General features: G+C 48.3%; 2 protein-coding genes and 1 long non-coding RNA gene across 8 annotated transcripts in view; all 3 read left to right on the top strand.

Annotated features, from left to right (window-relative positions):
• LOC121858184 overlaps positions 1-1,861 on the top strand; it is a 125,071-nt gene extending 123,210 nt beyond the window's left edge. The window contains exon 3 of the long non-coding RNA XR_006087375.1: positions 1,808-1,861. This is a non-coding gene — a long non-coding RNA (uncharacterized LOC121858184). The remainder of the gene's footprint in view (positions 1-1,807) is intronic.
• Positions 1,862-13,725: 11,864 nt separating this feature from the next.
• LOC121858183 (putative protein TPRXL) lies at positions 13,726-14,770 on the top strand. Its single transcript, XM_042354395.1, has 2 exons — positions 13,726-13,789; positions 13,932-14,770. Exons 1-2 carry the CDS (start codon positions 13,726-13,728, stop codon positions 14,768-14,770), a joined length of 903 nt encoding a protein of 300 aa, XP_042210329.1.
• Positions 14,771-15,052: 282 nt separating this feature from the next.
• Positions 15,053-24,192, top strand: part of LOC121858185 (myelin transcription factor 1-like) — a 63,661-nt gene continuing 54,521 nt past the window's right edge. For 5 of the 6 annotated variants that reach the window (XM_042354396.1, XM_042354399.1, XM_042354398.1 and 2 more), the window contains exon 1: positions 15,053-15,450. In XM_042354396.1, the coding sequence (XP_042210330.1) occupies positions 15,060-15,450 (391 nt within the window). In that variant the 5' untranslated portion in view covers positions 15,053-15,059. Of the gene's footprint in view, positions 15,451-15,478; positions 15,531-24,192 lie in introns of those variants that run through there. The other variant, XM_042354400.1, reaches the window with a different exon arrangement.

The raw sequence follows: 24,192 nt of genomic DNA on the forward strand, positions 1-24,192 counted from the left end.
ATATACCATATACAGTAATAATTTCTTCTTTCAGAATAAATTGCATTATGTATGAGTAGTTTCTGTTCTTTTGCAGAATTTTAAAGTATTTATCCCAGCCAACGGGTTTTCCTTCGTAAACTAAATGTATATGTTTAATGTATTTGTTATAATGAATAATAATTATGTTGGTGTATTTAGGTGCGGGTGTACTGGGATATGATGAGTGGGTACTGGGATATGATGAGTGTGTACCGGGATATGATGAGTGTGTACCGGGATATAAGTGTGTACTGGGGCATTGAGTGTACTGGGATATAATGAGTGTGTACTGGGATATGATAAGTGTGTACTGGGATATGATAAGTGTGTACTGGGATATGATAAGTGTGTACTGGGATATGATAAGTGTGTACTGGGATATGATAAGTGTGTACTGGGATATGATAAGTGTGTACTGGGATATGATAAGTGTGTACTGGGATATGATAAGTGTGTACTGGGATATGAGAGTGTACTGGGGCATTGGTGTACTGGGATATGATAAGTGTGTACTGGGATATGATAAGTGTGTACTGGGATATGATAAGTGTGTACTGGGATATGAGAGTGTACTGGGGCGTGAGTGTACTGGGATATGATAAGTGTGTACTGGGATATGATAAGTGTGTACTGGGATATGATAAGTGTGTACTGGGATATGATAAGTGTGTACTGGGATATGATAAGTGTGTACTGGGATATGATAAGTGTGTACTGGGATATGAGAGTGTACTGGGATATAGTGAGTGTGTAGTAGGATATTGTGTGTGTACTGAGATATTGTGAGTGTACTGGGACATTATGAGTGTACAGGGGCATTGAGTGTACTGGGATATAATGAGTGTACTGGGTTATAATGAGTGTACTGGGATATGATAAGTGTGTACTGGGATATGATAAGTGTGTACTGGGATATGATAAGTGTGTACTGGGATATGATAAGTGTGTACTGGGATATAGTGAGTGTGTACTGGGATATCATGAGTGTGTGCAGGAATTATTTGAGTGCACTATCACATTACACTACCATGATATGATAACACTGCCATGATTATCAGAACTACCATGATACCATCACACACTTATCATGATATTGAAACATTATCATTATTTTGTGATAACACCATGATATTGAGACTACCATGACACTGAACTGCCATGATACTGTTAGACCACCATGATATTGAAACTGCCTAAATTATCAGACTGACATGAGAATACTGTAACGCTACCATAATTTCATGATACTGTTAGGTTAACATGATAGGACATTATAACCTGTCATAGACTTATTGTGTGACTTTTTAGACTAGCAGGATTTAGAGAGTTTTTTGTCCTGACTTTAATCATTGATATTCTGTGACTTTTAACCACGATTTAACACCTATAATTTTGAGTATTTGAAACCTTAACCATGATTTTGTAAAGCTTTAACCAGGATTTTGTAAGATGTTAACCATGATTTTGTGTGACTTTAACCATGATTTTTTGAGGCTTTAACCACTATTTTGTGAAACTTTAACCATGATTTTATGAGGCTTTAACCATGATCTTGTAAGACATTAACCATGATTTTGTAAGACATTAACCATGATTTTGTAAGATGTTAACCATGATTTTGTGAAACTTTAACCATGATTTTTTTGAGGCTTTAACCACTATTTTGTGAAACTTTAACCATGATTTTATGAGGCTTTAACCATGATCTTGTAAGACATAAACCATGATTTTGTAAGACATTAACCATGATTTTTTTCGACGTTCTATCATATGATTATTTCCACAGGCGCCTGGCACTGGACCCCCTGCTGGGCCCCCTCCCCTGGTGGACCCCAATCCCCCCCACCCCCAGAGGTACGTCATCACCTCCTCCCCGCACACACACACACACATACTCTCTCTCTCTCTCTCTCTCTCTCTCTCTCTCTCTCTCTCATTCTTCACGTCCTTCATCTTCTTATCTTTCATCATCGTAGTCTCTTTCCTTTCCATTAGTCTCGGTTTCATCTCTCTCTCTCTCTCTCTCTCTCTCTCTCTCTCTCTCAAGGAGGATGTCTACTGCAATATTCTTCACTCTTTATTTGTCCTTCCTACAATCTTTAGCGAGTATCCTGCCAGTCTTCCTTCATCCTGCATGTAGTTAATCATCCTTTCTTTCTTCCTTCCTTCTTACAGGCTGTAAACCTTCCAACCTTCCAGCTTTATTTCTTTCCTTTTTCTAACAGCTTTCAGACTACCCTTCCTTCCTTCCTTCCTTATAAACTGCAAACCCTAGAACATTCCTTCCCTCCTTCTTACAGGCTTTAGACCACACTTCCTTCCTTCCTTCTTTCCCTCCTTCTTACAGGCTGTGAACCATCCCAACGTCCTTCCTTTCCATTCTTATTCCTACAGGCTTTATATTTCCTTCCTCCCTTCTTCCCTTCCCTCCTTCCTTCCTTCCTTCCTTTCTTCCTTCTATCCTTCCTTCCTTCCTTCCTTCCATCTCACAGGCAACAAACCATCCTACCTCTCTCCCATTTTCTAAGAGGCTGGTAAACATAACTTTCCTTTAATTGGTTCTTCTTAATCTTCCCTTCCTCTCCTCTCCTCTCCTCTCCCCTTCCCTCATCTCTCCTCTTCCCTTTCCTCTCCTTCCCCTCCTCTCCCCTTCTTCTCCCTTCCTCTTCCCTCTTCTCCTCTACCCTCTCCTTCTTCTCTCTTTTCCTCTCCTCTCTTCTCCTCCTTGCCTTCCCCCTCCCTTCTTCCCCCCTCCCTATCTTCTCCTCTTCTCCCCCCCATGTATCTGTTCATGCACACGAGGGTTTTGTAGAACACTTGTGAACTGCATCCTCCTGTTCTTGTTCTGTTCTGCTGTAGTGTATTGTTCAGTGTTGTGGTACTGTAATGGTAAATGTCTATTTACAAGTCATTTACCGAACTCATTACAACTTATTTACAACTCATTCTCCAAATTACAACTCATTCACTCTATTTACAACTCATTCGCCGTATTTACATCATATTTGTCTTATTTACAGCTCATTTGTTTTATTTTCAACTCATTCACCTTATTTACAACACATTTGCCTTATTTACAACTCATTTGCCTTTTTATAACTCATTTTCCTTATTTACAAATCATTCGCCTTATTTACAACTTGTTAATTTTATTTACAATTCATTCACTTTATTTACAACTCGTTTTCCCAATTACAACTCATTCACCTTATTTACAACCCATTCAGCTTATTTACATCTCATTCACATTATTTACAACTCATTTACCTTATTTACAACTCATTTACCTTATTTACATCTCATTCAACTTATTTACATCTCATTCACATTATTTACAACTCATTTACCTTATTTACAACTCATTTACCTTATTTACAACTCATTTACCTTATTTACAACTCATTTACCTTATTTACAACTCATTTACCTTAGTTACAACTCATTTACCTTATTTACAACTCATTTACCTTATTTACAACTCATTTACCTTATTTACAACTCATTTACCTTATTTACAACTCATTTACCTTATTTACAACTCATTTTACCTTATTTACAACTCACATTTACCTTAGTTACGCTCATTTTACTATTTTACAACTCATTTACCTTATTTACAACTCATTTACCTTAGTTACAACTCATTTACCTTATTTACAACTCATTTACCTTATTTACAACTCATTTACCTTATTTACAACTCATTTACCTTATTTACAACTCATTTACCTTATTTACATCTCATTCACTTTATTTACAACTCATTTACCTTATTTACAACTCATTTACCTTAGTTACAACTCATTTACCTTATTTACAACTCATTTACCTTATTTACAACTCATTTACCTTATTTACAACTCATTTACCTTATTTACAACTCATTTACCTTAGTTACAACTCATTTACCTTATTTACAACTCATTTACCTTATTTACAACTCATTTACCTTATTTACAACTCATTTACCTTATTTACATCTCATTTACCTTATTTACATCTCATTCACTTTATTTACAACTCATTTACCTTATTTACAACTCATTTACCTTATTTACAACTCATTTACCTGGTTAATTAAAGCTGTTTAGTAGAACCTTTGAGATGTTTTATGAAGTGTTGATGTTACTGTGAAGTTTCCTTCCTTTTCTTCCTTATTATCTTCCTTGTTCTTTCTTCTTCCTTCTTGCATATTTTTCTTTTTTTTTCCTTTTTCATACTTATTGTCTTCCTTGTTCTTCCTAATTTACATAAATTCCTTCCTTGTTCTTCCTACTTCACATATTTCTTCCTTCTTCCTATTTCACACATTATTCTTCCTTGTTCTTCCTATTTCACACATACTTTCTTGTTCTTCCTACTTTACGTATTCCTTCATTGTTCTTCCTATTTCACACATTATTCTTCCTTGTTCTTCCTATTTCACACATTATTCCTTGTTCTTCCTACTTCACATATTTCTTCCTTGTTCTTCCTACTTCACATATTTCTTCCTTGTTCTCCCTACTTCACACATTATTCTTCCTTGTTCTTCCTACTTCACATATTCCTTCCTTGTTCTTCCTGTTTCTCACATTATACTTCCTTGTTCTTCCTACTTCACATATTCCTTCCTTGTTCTTCCTGTTTCTCACATTATACTTCCTTGTTCTTCCTGTTTCTCACATTATACTTCCTTGTTCTTCCTACTTCACATATTTCTTCCTTGTTCTTCCTACTTCACATATTGTCTTCCTTGTTCTTCCTACTTCACACATTATTCTTCCTTGTTCTTACTACTTCACATATTTCTTCCTTGTTCTCCCTACTTCACACATTATTCTTCCTTGTTCTTCCTACTTCACATATTCCTTCCTTGTTCTTCCTGTTTCTCACATTATACTTCCTTGTTCTTCCTGTTTCTCACATTATACTTCCTTGTTCTTCCTACTTCACATATTCCTTCCTTGTTCTTCCTGTTTCTCACATTATACTTCCTTGTTCTCCCTACTTCACACATTATTCTTCCTTGTTCTTCCTACTTCACATATTGTCTTCCTTGTTCTTCCTACTTCAAATATTTCTTCCTTGTTCTTCCTACTTCACATATTTCTTCCTTGTTCTTCCCATCACATTTTTTGTTCTCCTTACATTTTCTCCTTGTTCTTCCACATTTCTCCTTGTTCTTCCTACTTCACATATTTCTTCCTTGTTCTTCCTACTTCATATTTCTTCCTTGTTCTTCCTACTATTTCTTCTTCCTTGTTCTTCCTACTTCACATATTTCTTCCTTTTCTTCCATCACATATTTCTCCTTGTTCTTCCCACTTCACATATTTCTTCCTTGTTCTTCCTACTTCACATATTTCTCCTTGTTCTTCCTACTTCACATATTTCTTTCCTTGTTCTTCCTACTTCACACATTTCTCCTTGTTCTTCCCACTTCACATATTTCTCCTTGTTCTTCCTACTACATATTTCTCCCTTGTTCTTCCACTTCATATTTTTTTTTCCTATTTCTCTTGTTCTTCATCACATATTTCTTCCTTGTTCTTCCTACTTCACATATTTCTCCCTTGTTCTTCCCATTTCAATATTTCTTCCTTTGTTCTTCCTACTTCACATATTTCTTCCTTGTTCTTCCTACTTCACATATTTCTCCTTTGTTCTTCCCACTACATATTTCTCCCTTGTTCTTCCTACTCATATATTTCTTCCTTGTTCTTCCTACTTCACATATTTCTTCCTTGTTCTTCCTACTTACATATTTCTTCCTTGTTCTTCCTACTTCACATATTTCTTCCTTGTTCTTCCTACTTCACATATTTCTTCCTTGTTCTTCCTACTTCACATATTTCTCCCTTGTTCTTCCTACTTCACATATTTCTTCCTTTGTTCTTCCCTACTTCACATATTTCTTCCTTTGTTCTTCCTACTTCACATATTTTTCTCCCTTGTTCTTCCTACTTCACATATTTCTTCCTTGTTCTTCCTACTTTACATATTTCTCCCTTGTTCTTCCTACTTCACATATTTCTTCCTTGTTCTTCCTGCTTCACATATTTCTCCTTGTTCTTCCTACTCACATATTTCTTCCTTGTTCTTCCTACTTCACATATTTCTCCCTTGTTCTTCCTACTACATATTTCTTCCTTTGTTCTTCCTACTTCACATATTTCTTCCTTGTTCTTCCTACTTCACATATTTCTCCCTTGTTCTTCCTACTTCACATATTTCTTCCTTGTTCTTCCCACTTCACATATTTCTTCCTTTGTTCTTTCCTAGAGTCTAATTCGTATACCTAATCCTTCCATCCTTAATTAGGGCTAAAGCAGATCTCCTACGCTTCCTCAATTTAATCCTAGCATTCTTTTTTATCCTAGAGGCTGTTGCTTTATCCTTACTTATCCTTGCTTCTTTATTTATCCTAGAGGCTGTTGTTTTATCCTTACTTATCCTTGCTTCCTTATTTATCCTAGAGGCTGTTGCTTTATCCATGAATATAATCCTTGCTTCCATATTCTTCCTAGAGGGTAAAAGAGGAATTCTACAAACCTAGCATGATATTATCCTTATCCATGCTATCCTATCGTGGTCATTCGAGGTTATTCTGCCTGGGCCCCATAGGTCGCCATACACCTTGAGGTTGAAATTTTATTATATTTTAATCTTTTTTTGCGAAATTCTGGATTATTTTATTTTTATTTTGTATTTTGTATTTTTTTTACTTGATATTTTTTTTTTTAAGTTTGGGTATTATTTTTTATTGTTGCATTTTTTTCTAACTTTAGATTTTATTTTTATTAATTAGTGGATTGTAATTGTGTTTTGTGTTTATATTTGCCGATTATTATTATTTTTTCAGTTTGTGGAATAACAGGGTGTTTGTTTTATTTGTTTGTTTTAGCAGCATTCTGTTTTAAGTGTGGATTATTATTATTTTTGGTTTGAAGATTAATCATCTTACGGTGTTTTTTTGTGATTGCTTCCCTATTGTTCTTGTTGCTATGGCCGCTTCAGTGTGTTTGTTGCCCATGTCTTCCTGTGTTTGTTTTGGTTTTGTTTTCGTTTGGTCGTACTGATAATTTGCTTACGTTACATTTTGTCTTCAAGCTTTGCGTACATTTTGTCTGCTTGATCGTATGATAATTTTGTTACGTTATCTCTATCTTCAAGCTGGCGGTATATTCTGTCTGCTTGATCGTATGATAATTTTATTACGTTACATTCTATCTTCTGCTTGGGTTATTCTGTCTGCTTGATCGTAAGATATTTTAAGCTCGCTTATTTTGCCAGCTTGATTCAAACTGTTTTGGTTTGCTGTCCGATTTTTATTTATTTTTTGTATGAAGCACTAGTGTTTGTGTTACGTGTCCGTGTTCGTCCTAGAGTAAAAATATGTTGTGCTATGATTCGTGTTGTAAATGTTGGTGGTCAAGGTTACTAACTCTTGGTTATTGTTACAGTGTCACAGTTGGTTAATATTCGAACATTTTAAGAGTTATTTATTTCATTAGTGTACCACCACCATAATTAACCACCACCACTATCAATATTACCAAAACTACATCTATCAGCATAATCACCACTACCACCATTAATATCAACATCACCACCACCCTCACCATTAACCATCACCACTACCACCATTATTTGACCGTCAACACACTCTGCTACCACCACCATCAACATTACTACTACTACCATTACCACTTCACCAACATTTCAATTACCTTCAATATAACTCACAGCACAAACGCACTGCCCTCACAACCCCTGCCCCTCATAAGTACTCCTGCCTCACAACCCCTGGCCCCTCATAACCCCCTGGCCCCCCAACCCCCTGCCCCTCATAACCCCTGCGCCTCACAACTCCACGCCCCTCAACCCCACCCTCACAACCCCTGCCCCTCACACCTCTCGTCCCTCATCATCCCCTGCCCCTCACAACTCCTGCCCTTACAACCCTCTGGCCCTCACAACCTGCTCCTCATAACCCTGCCCATCACAACCCTGCCCAACATAACCCTGCCCTCATAACCCTGCCCCTCATAACCCCTGGCCCTCATAACCCTGCCCCCTCATAACCCCTGCCCCCTCATAACCCTGCCCCTCATATAACCCCTGCCCCCTAACCCCCTGCCCTCATAACCCCTGTCCTCATAACCTCCCCTGTCCCTCAACCCTGCCCCTCATAACCCATGCCCTCATAACCCACGCCCCTCACAACCCACGCCCTCACAACCCTCGCCCTCACAACCCCTGCCCCATAACCCCTGCCCCTTACAACCCCTGCCCCTTACAACCCCTGCCCCTTACAACCCCTGCCCCTTCACCCTGCCTCATTAACCCCGCCCATCACAACCCTGCCCCCACAACCCCTGCCCCTTACAACCCCTGCCCTCATAACTCACCCTGCCCCTCACTACCCCTGCCCTCACTACCCCTGCCCTCACTACCCCTTGCCCCTCACCATCCCTGCTCCCCTCACCATCCCCTGCCCCTCACCACCCCTGCCCTCACTCATCCCTGCCCTCACTATCCCTGCCCTCACTACTCCCTGCTCCCTCCTCCTTACCCCTGCCCCCTCACTACCCCTCCCCCACTAGCCCCCTCCCCTCACTACCCCTCCCCCTCACTACCCCTCCCCACTCACCCCTGCCCCTCACTACCCCCTCCCCTCACTACCACACTCCACCCCTCACTCACCTCCCCACCCTCCCCTCACTACTCCCCCACCCTCCCCCACTCACCCCACTCCCTCCCCACCACCCACACCTCCCCCACTACCCCCACTCCTCCCCCACACCCACACCCCCAATTACCCCACCCTCCCCCACCACCCACACTCCTCCCTCACTCTCCACCCTCCCCTACTACCCACACCTCCCCCACCACTCCTCCCACTCCCTCCCCCACTCACCTCCACCCTCCCCCCACTCCACCTCCACTCCCTCCCCCACTCACTCCACTCCCTCCCCCCACCACCCACACTCCTCCCATCACTACCCACTCCTCCCCCACCACCCCACCTCCCCCACTACCCACACTCCTCCCCCACTACCTCCACTCCTCCCCACCACCTCCACCCCCCTCACCACCTCCACTCCCTCCCCTCACTACCCCACCCTCCCCACTCACCCCACTCCTCCCCACTCACCCACACTCCTCCCCATACCCCACCTCCCCACCACCCCACTCCTCCCCCTCACTACCCCACCCTCCCCTCACCACTCCCCACTCCCTCCCCTCACTACCCCCACCTCCCCCACCACCCCACTCCCTCCCCCACTCACCCCCACCCTCCCCTCACTACCCCCACCTCCCTCACTCACCCCCACCTCCTCCCCTCACTACCCCCCACTCCCTCCCCCACTCCCACCCTCCCCTCACCACCCCCACTCCCTCCCCTACCTCCCCACTCCTCCCCTCACTACCCCCTCCTCCCTCACTACCCCACCTCCTCCCCACCTCCACTCCTCCCCACTACCTCCTCCACCTCCCTCACCACCCTCCACTCCTCCCCCTCACTACCCACACTCCTCCCCTACTACCCCACTCCCCCCCTCACTCACCTCCACTCCCTCCCCACTCACCCCACTACTCCCCTCACTCACCCCCACTCCTCCTTCACTACCCACACCCTCCCTCACCACCCACACCCTCCCCCACTCACCCCCACTCCTCCCCCACACTCCCCACTCACTACCCCACTCCTCCCCATACCCCCACCTCCTCACTCACCCCCACTCCCTCCCCCCCACTACCCCCACTCCTCCCTCACTACCCCCACTCCTCCCCCATTCCCCCACCCTCCCCCACTCACCCCCCACCTCCCCCTCACTCACCCACACCTCCCCCACTCACCCCCACTCCTCCCCCACACCCCACTCCTCCCCCACTCACCCCCACCTCCTCCCCTCATACCCCCACTCCCTCCTCACTACCCACACCTTCACCCTCACTCACCCATACACTCCTCCCCTCACTACCCCCACCTCCCCCCACTTACCCCCCACCTCCTCCCCACTCACCCCCACCCTCCCTCACTCACTCCCCCACCACTCCATCCCTCATCACTCACTCCCCACTCCTCCCCCCCCATTACCCCCACTCCTCCTCCCTCACTCACCCCACTCCTCCCCCACTACCCCACCTCCCCCACCACCTCCACTCCTCCCCCATTACCCCCACTCCTCCCCTCACTACCCCCACTCCTCCTCACTACCCCATCCTCCCCACCACCTCCACCTCCCCACTACCCCACCCTCCCCACCACCTCCACCCTCCCCCACTCACTCCCCACCTTCCTTCTACCCTCCCCCCACCCTTCATACACTCCTCCCTTCACTCATCCTCCCCCTCTACTCCACCCTCACTCACCCACACTCCTCCCTCACTACCCACACCTCCCCTCACTACCTCCACCTCCCCCACTACCCCACTCCTCCCCTCACTACCCCCACCCTCCCCTCACTCACCCCCACCTCCCTCCCCCACACCCCCACTCCCTCCCTCATTACCCCCCACCTCCCCCACTCACCCCCACTCCCTCCCTCACTCACCCCCACCTCCCCCCACTCACTCCCCCCACCCTCCCCCACTCACCCACACCCCCCCTCACTACCTCCACCCTCCCCCACCACCCCCACCTCCCCCACTACCCACACCTCCCTCACCACTCCACCTCCCCTTGCACCTCCACTCCTCCCCCACACCCCCACCCTCCCCCTCACTCACCCACACTCCTCCCTCACTACCTCCACTCCTCCCCTCACTACCTCCACTCCTCCCCCCACTACCCCTACTCCTCCTTCTACCCCTTGCCCTAACCTCTTCATTACACCCATCCCTCTTGTCACTACACCCGCCCCTCGTTACCTCCACCCCTCACTACCCACACTCCTCCCCTCACTACCCACACTCCTCCCTCACTACTCCACCTCCACCCCTCACCACTCCACCTCCCCTTCACCACTCCACCTCCCCCACCACCCCCCACTCCTCCCCCACTACCCCCACCCTCCCCACTACCCCCACTCCACCCCTCACTACCCACACTCCCCCACTACCCACACCTCCCCTCACTACCCACACCTCCCTTTCTACACCCTGCCCTTGTTACCCCTGCCCCTCACTACCCTGCCCACCCTTCATTACACCCATCCTCTTCTGCTCACTACTCCCCGCCCTCACTTCTCCCATTTCCTCACTGCCCCTCACTCCTCACAACCTACACCCTTACTATCCTAGCACCTCACCACCCTAGCACCTCACCACCCTAGCACCTCACCACCCTAGCACCTCACCACCCTAGCACCTCACCCATCACACACACCTCGAATATTTGTACTTGTTAAACACTATAGTGTAGTGTGTATTTTATTAAGATCTTCTTATTTATATATATATATATATATATATTGGCGTTGGATCACTCCCCTTGAACAAACACTCTGGTAACACTGCTCCCCAACACTCCCTCCCTTGCATATCTGGTGCTATACTGGCTGCACCACCTTCATATCACGCCAACTGAGTATCGATTGGTGGGATTGTGATGGTGGCGGTGCCATTATTTGCAGAGCCAGGCTGGCTGGCCGGGCGCAGGGGAGGTGCCAGTGCCACCCTCGCTGCCACCTCTCTGGTTCTTTGCCTTAATCTGCCCTCCTGGCCGAGCTACACAGATTATTAGTGTTGTCTTCATGATGAGGTTATGTTATTACAGCAGCTGAGGTTGAAAATGATGCAGGTTGATGTGTGGAGGAGGAGTGCGTCCGTCTCATAGCAGCGGCCGCCAGCCCCGCCCACTTGTCAATACGCCCCGCCTACTGGCCCCAAAGCCGCTCTCATTGCTCACAAAACACCCACAGCCTCGCTAAATATATCACAACCCTTTCTTCACTAAGTCCCAGCCGCTGGAGCCAACTCGTACCCTGCCCTGAGTTTTGCTCAGCTCCAACAACTGCGGCAGAGACCAGCACCCCTCCCCACCTCCCTGCTTCCCTCACATCGCTCCATTGAACTGTGATTTAGCCACACCCATCCTTCACAAGGGCGTAACTGGCCTCCATAAAACCCCGCCCACTTTATAAAGTGTGAACCCCAGACAACCAGCACCGCCCACCAACCCACCCCACACACAAGTCTACCCCATCATGCATACCTCCCTCCCCATCCTCTTCCTTCCCACCTGCTGTGAAAACCACCAAAATATAACATATTTCTGGTAAAGCAGTCAACTAGCTCTTGCCGAGAACCTCCCAGCCTTGATCACGCCCAGTCCCTCCACCCCGCCTAAACCCTGGCATTATGGCCGTGGTGTCTGCTGTGTTTGTCCTTTAGTAAATTACACAATACTAAAAATATTCCTCTGATAAGTAGTATAAGTTGTTCATAATACTTCCCTTCATAACCCTTCCACGTTGGACGCTCACTCTCCTCTGTCCCTCAATATTGCGACATTAAATCTTTGCTACGTATTACTGACACCAATGTAGTTCATGGATTAAGACAAATTTTGCTGAATTGATTTGCATATGTGATATAAATCGAGAATGATGGAGTATACAAAATATTATAGAAAGTATATACAACATTTTTTCTTCCCGGTTGGTTTAAAAAGAGTGAAGTTGTAGTGACGTGTGTTGAGTGATATTGGTGATCGTTTCTGCGTCTGGTCAGAGAGTGTATTGAGGTCATGGAACTTTTACCAGGGTACACACACACACACACACACACACACACACAACACACATATCCTGTGTGAATCTTGCTACAACACATTACTGTATTGCACTGTGTATATTAATGTGTCCCAGTTTGTTTTACCCTTCACCTCTGCTGCATGGCTGTGATGTATGGCTGTGTAGGTCACGTAGCAAAACACAGTGCTTTATGGCAGTAGTTATGTGTGTGTGCAGCAGAGTAAATTGTAATGTCTTGTACACTGCGGGAGATCTGGACATAACCGTGGGCGAGACTCGGCTTGCTGACCAGCTCACACTAGCCTAGCACTTGGTACACGCCAAGTCTGCTCTTTGAGGAGGAGTTTGATGTTGTGTGCATTGTAGCTAAACGTCCGTGAGAGGCATGGTTGGGTTGGCTGCACCGTAGACCAAGTCAGAGTATCCCTGCTGACCTTCTCTATCTCGTGTACCTCACCAGGAGTAATATGTACCCAAGAAATACTTATTACCTTAAGGGTTATGATCGAGTTTTGTATTAAAGAAAGAGTCAACGAGAGAGGTGGTGACTTGCCAGATCTCCAGCAGTGGTGTTCAGCTTGCCGTCTGGTGCCCCCAGCCTCAGTTTCTTCCAGTGATTCAGTTTTCTCACTTCCCGATACGAGAGAGTCACAGGGAAACGCCTTACTCGTCACCTGAGACAAGTTTCCAACACACACTAATACCATCTTATAGCTCGAGTAAAAAATGACCCGCCAAAAAAATAAATAAATAATAAAAGGACAAATAGATGAACATGAATAATCACACGAAGAGCTCAAACAACGTTTATGAAAAAATGCATTCGATACATAGACGTCTCAGAAATTGCTTTGATCATTCCAGTCAGACTTTATTGCAATAATGGTTCCTTTGAAGATTATTACAGTCAGTTTGCAAAAAAAAAAACGGATGATCCACTTTGAAAATACCGAAACGCAGAGTGAGCCTTCAGTAGTTTGATGAGATAATTTTATCTCTTTGCAGATCGAATGCCGTCATGACATCGGGAATGGAGAGAAAGCTGAATGCTGGAAAGGCGGGAAAGTCTGGGAAAGGGAGCGGTAGGGGGCGTCCCAGAAAAGGGAGGGAGTGAGAGGAAGCAGGAAGGACAGGGAGGAGGAGGGGAGAGGGAGGAGATGGCCAGGAGGAAAGTGGAGAGAGTGAGAGTACCCAGACCAGGGACAGTACCACCATGGTCACCAGAAGGACAGTTTCAGCAGACGCGGTCGTCAGGACACTCTCTAGTCCTCAACATAAAGGAAACTCGTAAACACACACACACTACACAAAGTTGTGGTGTGAGTCAGCGGGGTGATGGTCCCAGGAAGACAGAGAAAACCACCAATATTCCTCCTACGAAAGACAAAGGCAGAAGAGAAAAGGCAAATAAGGTAAAAGAGAAGACCAAAGTGAAACAGCGAACTAATAGTCCCCAAAAAGTGCACAAAACAAACGAACACAAAAGCAATAGCCCCTCCCGTTCACCCGTCCGAGAACCCCCAGATAAAAGTGACACAGAAAGAGACACGTCGGAGTCCGAGTCTGTGAGTAATAATAGTAAAGAGGTGAGTGTCGCGTCCTCACCTTCTCGTCGACGTCAGCAGCTCAGACACCCATCAAAGGACGATAAACAAGAATCAAGTTCTTCCTCAACCAAAACTACAGCGCTTCCAGCATCCTCCGAACCTTTAGCTTTAACTAGAACAAGTAATCTAAGGGATCCTAAACCTCCGAAGGAACCCGAGAAAGATCAGAAGGATCCCTCTGAAATGGGTCAATACCCCAGGGACGCTCTGCTCTCTCGGTGGATCGAGTGCAGATCTGGAAAATTCGGTGGTAGTTCACAGTCGCTTTCCAGTGGTCAGTCTCGACCCCTCATGTCCCACAAGTTGAAGCCGTCACCGTTCCAGAACCTCATGGCGGCACAAGAACTCCTCAAGAACCAGAAAGACTCAGAAAGGGCAGATAAGATAAACACGGAAGCTTCTAGTGATTCCAGTGACTCTTCAGGTGCTACACAAAAGAAGACTAAAAGATGGTGAGATTAGTTCGAGCCGCCTCCCGACCACAACCACCATTACCACTACTACCACAACAACCACCACTACGACCACCGACGACGACGACGGGGGCGACGACGACGACGACGACGACGAGGACGAGGAAGAAGACGAAGGCCCACAAGACCTGTCCAAACCTCGAAGTAGACCGAGTAGTCAGACCAGCGACGATGGCTCCGAGATATCCGACGACGCCAACAAAACCGTCGGCTCCAACGATTGTTTCGCCGACGATGACGACGACGACGAAGATGATGATACAAGCAACGAGATGCGTATTGTTGAGGATGAGAGTGAACTGCGCGAGCTTGATCTCTCGATGCCAGGAAAGCACAAACCAGAGGCTTTGAGTAAAGTGAGTGAACAGAACCAGAAGAACGAGATTAAGAACCTCGATTTTTCCGTTTTTAAGTCGCATAAGGCCAAGGATACCAAGAGTTCAAAGGCTTCATCAAGTTTGGATGACCAGAATGCCGCCGCCTGTCTTCTCCAGCTCAAGTCTTCCTCTACTCCCCAATCTCCATATGTTGTCAAAATCCTCTCGCCCGAACCCGCCCACCAATCCAGCCTCCTGCTCCCCGGCCAGCCAATGAGAGCACCATTCGCAACCAGAGCTCCACCCCTAGAGGCTCCTCAACCTATCATACCGTCGCTTGGCTTGGGTGAGAGTCGGTTGGTCACTTATCCAAAGTGGTCGATGGGCGTGGTATGAGGCCCTTAGTTCCCCCGGGCCCCGAACAGGGTAGGTTCCCTCTTACCCTTCCTTGTAGGGTCATCTATTGCTTGCTTTTGGTGGGTGGTGGTGGCGGCGCAGGCTGGCAGGCTGCAGCATGCAGGGCACATCACCACGACCTGCCGGCCACACCCACACGCCTGCTGCCTCCTCCTCCTCCCTTCTCTCCCCCCTCCTCCTCTTCCTCCGCTCCTCCCAGCCTCACCCTCCTCTCTTATTATATCCTTCATCATGCTCACATGCTCAATATTCTCTTGCTCCTTTAACTCTTGCAGATATTACTTGTGACGCTTTATATATTTATATATAATATTTATGTATTTAGGTAGATAGATGAGTGAAATGTATATATATATATATATATATATATATATATATATATATATATATATATATATATATATATATATATATATATATATATATATATATATATATATATTTCATAAATCCAATGAAAAAGATAAATTTGATAAAATCATGGAAATAACGGAGTATTTACACTTTCGTCTTTATTCAAGACATCTTCAGAGGCAACTGAATAAAGACGAAAGCTAAGTATTCGTTGTTTCCATTTTTTTATATATATATATATATATATATATATATATATATATATATATATATATATATATATATATATATATATATATATACAGAGAAGTAAATAATATTTATACACGTGTTACAATATAAAGTAAATGACAGTATATGACACTGGTGTTGTAAGAGGAAGGTGACGGGTGGGTGAGGCTGTGGGGTATTGACCGTTGAGGTCACGTCCACCTCCGTCTCTTACCACACACCAGTAAGAGTCCTCTCTCACCCACACCAGTAAGAGTCCCTCTCACTCACACCAGTAAGAGTCCCTCTCACTCACACCAGTAAGAGTCCTCTCTCACTCAGCAAGAGTCCCTCTCTCACTCACACCAGTAAGAGTCCCTCTCCCACTCACACCAGTAAGAGTCCCTCTCCCTCTCACACCAGTAAGAGTCCCTCCCTCACTACACCAGTAAGAGTCCCACTCACACCAGTAAGAGTCCCTCTCCACTCACACCAGTAAGAACTCTCACACACCAGTAAGAGTCCCTCTCTCACACACACCAGTAAGAGTCCCCTCTCTCACCCAGTAAGAGTCCCTCTCTCACTCACACCAGTAAGAGTCCCTCTCACACACACCAAGAGTCCCCTCTCACACACACCAGTAAGAGTCCCTCACCCCAGTAAGAGTCCCTCTCCACCACACCAGTAAGAGTCCCTCTCTCACTCACACCAGTAAGAGTCCTCTCTCCCCACCACACCAGTAAGAGTCCTCTTCACCACACACCAGCAAGAGTCCTCCACCACCCATCAGCACGAGTCCTCTCTCACCACACCAGCAAGAGTCCCTCTCACTCACACCAGTAAGAGTCCCTCTCTCACTCACACCAGTAAGAGTCCCTCTCTCACCACACCAGTAAGAGTCCCTCTCTCACTCACACCAGTAAAAGCCCTCTCTCACTCACACCAGTAAGAGCCCCTCTTTCACTCACACCAGTAAGTCTCTCACCACGCCAAGAGTCCTCCACTCACCAGTAAGAGTCCCTCTCTCACCACACCAGTAAAGTCCTCTCACCACACCAGTAAGAGCCTCTCTCACCTCACACCAGTAAGAGTCCTCCTCCCTCCCACCAAGTCCCTCTCTCACTCACACCAGTAAGAGTCCTCTCTCACTCACACCAGAGAGTCCTCTCACCACGCCAATAAGAGTCCTCTCACCTCACACCAGTAAGAGTCTCTCTCACCACACCAGTAAGAGTCCTCTCTCCACCACGCCAATAAGAGTCCTCTCCACCACACCAGTAAGAGTCCTTCTCTCACTCACACACCAGTAAGAGTCCCTCTCTCACCACGCCAATAAGAGTCCCTCTCCACCACACCAAGAGTCCTCTCTCCCACCAGTAAGAGTCCCTCTCTCACCACACCAGTAATCCTCTCTCTCTCACACCAGTAAGAGTCCTTCTCTCACCACACCAGTAAGAGTCCCTCTCTCACTCACGCCAATAAGAGTCCTCTCACTCACGCCAATAAGAGTCCTCTCACTCACACCAGTAAGAGTCCTTCTCTCACCACGCCAATAAGAGTCCTCTCCACTCACACCAATAAGAGTCCTTTCCTCACCACACCAGTAAGAGTCCCTCTCTCACCACGCCAATAAGAGTCCTCTCTCACCACACCAAGAGTGTCCTCTCTCACTCACACCAGTAAGAGTCCCTCTCTCACCTGGTAAGAGTCCCTCTCTCACCACACCGTAAGAGTCCTCTCCCACCCACACCGAGTCTCTCTCCACCACACCAGTAAGAGTCCCTCTCTCCACCACACCAGTAAGAGCTCTCTCTCACCACACCAGTAAGAGCCCCTCTCCACCACGCCAATAAGAGCTCTCTCACCCCCACCAGTAAGAGTCCTCTCACCCACCACACCAGTAAGAGCTCCCCACCTCACACCAGTAAGAGCTCCCCTCTCTCACCACACCAGTAAGAGCTCCCTCTCTCACCACGCCAATAAGAGTCCCTTCACCACCACACCAGTAAGAGCTCTCTCACCACACCAGTAAGAGCCTCTCTCCACCACACCAGTAAGAGCCCCCACTCACGCCAATAGAGCCCTCTCCACTCACGCCAATAAGAGTCCCTCTCACACTCACACCAGTAAGAGCTCTCTCCCCTCTCACACCAGTAAGAGCCCTCTCTCACCACACCAGTAAGAGCTCCCTCTCACCACGCCAATAAGAGCTCCTCTCTCACCACACCAGTAAGAGCCCTCTCTCTCTCACTCACACCAGTAAGAGTCCTCTCCCACTCACACCGGAGTCCTCTCTCACTCACACCAGTAAGAGTCCTCTCACTCACGCCAATAAGATCCTCTCTCACTCACTCACACATGTACAATATTGCTCAGTGTGTGATAAGTTCATTATTGATCATAATATTACACACTGACGATGATAACTTGGTGTCATGTTATATACAGTATATGCCATACGTTTAAAGTTAATTGCAAAATAGCGATAACTTTTTTGCCAACAATCAAAGAGGTGTGTGTGTGTGTGTGTGTGTGTGTGTGTGTGTGTGTGTGTGTGTGTGTGTGTGTGTGTGTGTGTGTGTGTGTGTGTGTGTGTGTGTGTGTGTGTGTGTGTGTGTTGTCATAATGAATCACATCATTATTTGCTTTACCTGACTTGACTTCTATTCATCTATAGTTTGGTAATGTTATAGATTAATGGTAAACAACATCTTTAAAACAATAAATTTCACCATCCCGATATATGAACTAATTTACAGTAAGTCACAGAAATAATAACAAAAAGGTTATCCCTATTTAGCTAAAAACTTGAGCTGTGATTTAAAGTTTCATCAGAAAACTGCCTCAATTTATTTTAATATATAAAATGTTATATAATGTTAAAAAAAGGTTAGCATAGTCAGGGCCAGGGTAGTGTAGGTGTAGAGTGGAAGGTAGAGAACTGTACTGAGTTTATTAATATATGATATATTTATTATTATAACTTAGAGAATAAACATTTATATACATGTTGATTCACCTTCTTATGATTATATTATGCTAACTATCAGGTGTTACTGTGTGTGTGTGTGTCTGCCGCCTGCCAGGGTAAGTCGTCAGTGAGGATGGTCTGCCACCTCACACTTATGTACATCTATATTTATACAGTATATAATATGTGCTTTGTGGATATGTGAGGGCTGTGGGTAAAGGCTGACATGTTGGTTAATGGGTCGTGATCTGTGAGTGGGGCCTGCCTGGCTGGTGGTGTACGCTACCTGGCTGCAGGTGAGGGGCTGTGGGTGAGGGTTACCAGGCTGTAGATGAGGGCTACCAGGCTGTGGGTGAGGGTTGGCCAGGCTGTGGGTGAGGGCTGACCAGGGGTGGGGTTACCAGGCTGTGGGTGAGGCTACCAGACTGTGGGTGAGGGTTACCAGGCTGTGTGAGGGTTACCAGGCTGTGGATTAGGCTACCAGGCTGTTGATGAGGGAACCAGGCTGTGGGTGAGCTACCAACCTACCAGGTTACGGTTGGGGGTTACCAGGCTGTGGGTGAGGGTTACCAGGCTGTGGGTGAGGGACACCAGGCCAGGTGAGGGCTACTGAGCTGTGGTTGAAGACGTTTGGGCCGTGGGTGGGGGCTACCAAGTTGTGGGTGAGGGCTACTGACCTGTGGGTGAGGGCTATCAAGCTGTGGGTGAGGGCTACTGACCTGTGGGTGAGGGCTACCAAGCTGTGGGTGAGAGATACCAGGCTGTGGGGAGAGCTACCAGCCTACCAGGCTGTGAGGTGAGGACTACCATCCTGTGGTGAGGGGCTACCAGACTATGGGTGAGGGCTACCAGGCAGTGATTGGGGGCTACCAGGCTGTGATTGGGGGCTACCAGGCTGTGGTTGAGGGCCACCAGGCTGTGGGTGAGGGCTGCCATCCTGTGGGTGAGGGCTACTTGGCTGTGGGTGAGGGCTACCATCCTGTGGGTGAGGGCTACCAGGCTGTGGGTGAGGGCTACCATGCTGTGGGTGAGGGCTACTGGGCTATGGGTGGAGGGCTACCAGGCTGTGGGTGAGGGCTACTAGTCTGTGGGTGAGGGCTACCATCCTGTGGGTGAGGGCTATACTAGGCTGAAAGTGAGGACTACCATGCTGTGGGTGAGGGCTACTAAGCTGTAGGTGAGGGCTACTAGGGGCCATCTTGTGGGTGGCAGGCTACCATCCTGTGGGTGAGGGCTACTAATCTATGGGTGAGGCTACCATGCTGTGGGTGAGGGCTACCATGCTGTGGGTGAGGGCTACCATGCTGTGGGTGAGGGCTACTAAGCTGTAGGTGAGGGCTACTGGGCCATCTTGTGGGTGGCAGGCTACCATCCTGTGGGTGAGGGCTACTAATCTATGGGTGAGGTGCTATCATCCTGTGGGTGAGGGCTACTATACTGTGAGTGAGGGCTACCATCCTGGAGTGAGGGCTACTAGGCTGTTGTTGAGGGCTACCATCCTATGGGTGATGGCTATTAAGCTGTGGGTAAGGGCTACAAGGCTGTGGGTGAGGGCTACCATCATATCTGTCAGGGCTATTAGGCTGTGGGTGAGGGCTACCATCCTGTGGGTGAGGGCTACATCCTGTGGTGAGGGCTACTAGGCTGTTGGTGAGCGCTACCATCCTATGGTGATGGCTATTAGGGTTGCAGGTAAGGGCTACCATCATATCTGTCAGGCTACCAGGCTGTGGGTGAGGGCTACCACCCTGTGGGTGAGGGCTACCAGCCTGTGGGTGGGGCTACCAGGCAGTGGGTGAAGGATACCAGGCTGTGGGTGAGAGCTACCAGCCTGTGGGTGAGGACTACCAGGCTGTGGGTGAGGGCTACCAGCCTGTGGGTGAGGATACCAGCCTGTGGGTGAGCTACCAGCCTGTGGGTGGGGATACCATTCTATGGGTGAGGGCTACTAGGCTGTGGGTGAGAGCTACCAGCCTGTGGGTGAGGGCAACCAGCCTGTGGGTGAGGCTACCATCCAGTGGGTGAGGCTAGGCAGTGGGTGAGGTTACCATTCTATGGTGAGGGCTACCATCCTATGGGTGAGGATACCAGCCTGTGGGTGGGGGCTATCAGCTTGTGGGTGAGGATACCAGGCTGTGTGTGAGAGCTACCAGGCTGTGGGTGAGGTTACCAGCCTGTGGGGTGAGCTACCCACCTGTGGGTGAGGATACCAGCCTGTGGGTGGGGCTACCAGCCTGTGGGTGAGTATGCCAGCAGCTTGTGGGTGGGGATGCCAGTGGGTGGGGATACCAGCCTGTGGGTGAGGGCTACCAGCCTGTGGGTGAGAGCTACCGCTTGTGGGTGAGAGCTACCAGCTTGTGGGTGAGGGATACCAGGCTGTGGGTGGGGATACCAGGCTGTGGGTGAGGATACCAGCCTGTGGGTGAGCTACCAGCTTGTGGGTGAGCTACCAGCTTGTGGGTGAGGATACCAGGCTGTGGGTGAGGATACCAGCCTGTGGTGAGACAACCAGCCTGTGGGTGGAAGCTACCAGCTTGTGGGTGGAGAGCTACCAGCTTGTGGGTGAGATCACCAGGCTGTGGGTGGGGATACCAGCCTGTGGTGAGAAGCTACCAGGCTGTGGGTGGGGAGCTACCAGCAGCCGGGTGAGAATACCAGGCTGTGGGTGGGGATACCAGGCTGTGGGTGAGGGCTACCAGCCTGTGGGTGAGAGCTACCAGCCTGTGGGTGAGGGCTACTAGGCTGTGGGTGAGAGCTACCAGCCTGTGGGTGGGGATACCAGGCTGTGGGTGAGGGCTACCAGCCTGTGGGTGAGGGTGCCATTCTGTGGGTAGAGCTACCAGGCTGTGGGTGGGGATACCAGGCTGTGGGTGAGGGCTACCAGGCTGTGGGTGGGGCTACCAGGCTGTGGGTGGGGCTACTAGGCTGTGGGCTAGAGATACCAGGCTGTGGGTGGGGCTACCAGGCTGTGGGTGAGGGATACCAGGCTGTGGGTGAGGGCTACCAGGCTGTGGGTGAGGAGCTACCAGGCTGTGGGTGGGGCTACCAGGCTGTGGGTGGGGATACCAGGCTGGGTGGGGATACCAGGCTGTGGGTGAGGGCTACCGGGCTGTGGGTGAGGGCTACTAGGCTGTGGGCTAGAATACAGGCTGTGGGTGAGGATACCAGGCTGTGGGTGAGGTTACCAGCCTGTGGGTGAGGGCTACCAGGCTGTGGGTGGGGATACTAGGCTGTGGGTGAGGGATACCAGGCTGTGGGTGGGGATACTAGGCTGTGGGTGAGGATGCCAGGCTGTGGGTGAGGATGCCAGGCTGTGGGCTAGAGATACCAGGCTGTGGGTGAGGGATACCAGGCTGTGGTGGGGATACCAGGCTGTGGGTGAGGGATACCAGGCTGTGGGTGAGGGCTACTGGGCTGGGTGAGGGCTACCAGGCTTGGGCTAGAGATACCAGGCTGTGGTGGGGAATGCAGGCTGTGGTTGAGGGTTACCAGCCTGTGGGTGAGGGCTACTAGGCTGTGGGTGAGGATTCTAGGCTGTGGGTGGGGATACCAGGCTGTGGGTGAGGATACCAGGCTGTGGGTGGGGATACCAGGCTGTGGGTGAGGATACCAGGCTGTGGGCTAGAGATGCCAGGCTGTGGGTGGGGATACCAGGCTGTGGGTGAGGACTACTGGGCTGTGGGTGAGGGCTACTAGGCTGTGGGCTAGAGATACCAGGCTGTGGGTGAGGATACCAGGCTGTGGTTGAGGGCTGCTGAGCTGTGGGGTGAGGCTACTAGGCTGTGGGTGAGGGCTACTAGGCTGTGGGTGAGGGCACTAGGCTGTGGGCAGAAATGCCAGGCTGTGGGTGAGGGGCTACCAGGCTGTGGGTGAGGGCTACTAGGCTGTGGGTGAGGGCTACTGGGCTGTGGGTGGGGGCTACTAGGCTGTGGGCTAGAAATACCAGGCTCTGGTGAGGGATACCAGGCTGTGGTTGAGGGCTACTATGCTGTGGGTGAGCTACTATGCTTTGGGTGAGGGCTACTAGGCTGTGGGCTAGAGATACCAGTCTGTGGGTGAGGGATACCAGGATGTGGGTGAGGGCTACCAGGCTGTGGGTGAGGGCTGCTGAGCTTTGGGTAAGGGTTACTGAGCTGTGTGTGAGGGTAACTTGGTTGTGGGTGAGGATTACTGGGCTGTGGTTGAGGGCTACTGGGCTGTGGTTGAGGGCTACCTGACTGTGGTTGAGGGCTACCTGACTGTGGTTGAGGGCTACTGGGCTGTTGTTGAGGGTTACTGGGCTGTGGTTGAGGGCTACCTGACTGTGGTTGGTGGCTACCTGACTGTGGTTGAGGGCTACTGGGCTGAGGATGAGTTGGTAACCTGTAGATGAGGGATTTTGTTTGGCCAAAATTGAAGCCTGACTAGAGGACTGTTTGTGAGGGCTGCCTGACTAGGTGAGGGTTTCCTGATTCGGCTATAGCTGAGGGCTACCTGGCTTGGCTATAAATGAGGCAACATTGACTAGGCTATAGGTGAGGGCTACGTGGCGAACTGTAAATGAGGGTTACCTGGCTAGGCTATAGGTGAGGCCTATCTGGCATAATGAAAATGAAGGCTACCTGGCTAGGCTATAAATGAGGCCACAATGGCTAGACTATAGGTGAGGGCTACCTGGCATAATGTAAATGAGGGCTATCTAGCTAGGCTATAGGTGAGGGCTACCTGGCATAATGTAAATGAAGGCTATCTAGCTAGGCTATAGGTGAGGGCTACCTAGCATAATGTAAATGAAGGCTACCTGGCTAGGTTATAGGTGAAAACTACCTGGCATAATGTAAATTAGGGCTATGTGGCTAGGCTATAGGTGAAGACTACCTCGCATAATGTAAATGAGGGCTACCTGACAAGACTATAGAACAAGAGAGCTTGAAACACAGACACGCTGGATGAAGAATGAGAAGCAGAAGTAGGAAGAAGAGCAGAAGAGGAGGAGGAGGAGGAGAAGAACAAAGAAGAGAAGGAAAGGAAGAAGAGAAGAAGGAGAAGAAGAAGAGAGAAGAAGGAAGGAGGAGGAGAGCCGCCTGCAGGTCTCAGTGGGCGGACGGGGTAAAAATCAACACCTCGCTGTGTCCTGGTCGCTCCGGGAGTGTATGA

The sequence above is a fragment of the Homarus americanus genome, unplaced genomic scaffold (assembly GCF_018991925.1).
Source record: "Homarus americanus isolate GMGI-L3 unplaced genomic scaffold, GMGI_Hamer_2.0 scaffold47693, whole genome shotgun sequence".
Classification (NCBI taxonomy): Eukaryota; Metazoa; Arthropoda; class Malacostraca; order Decapoda; family Nephropidae; genus Homarus; species Homarus americanus.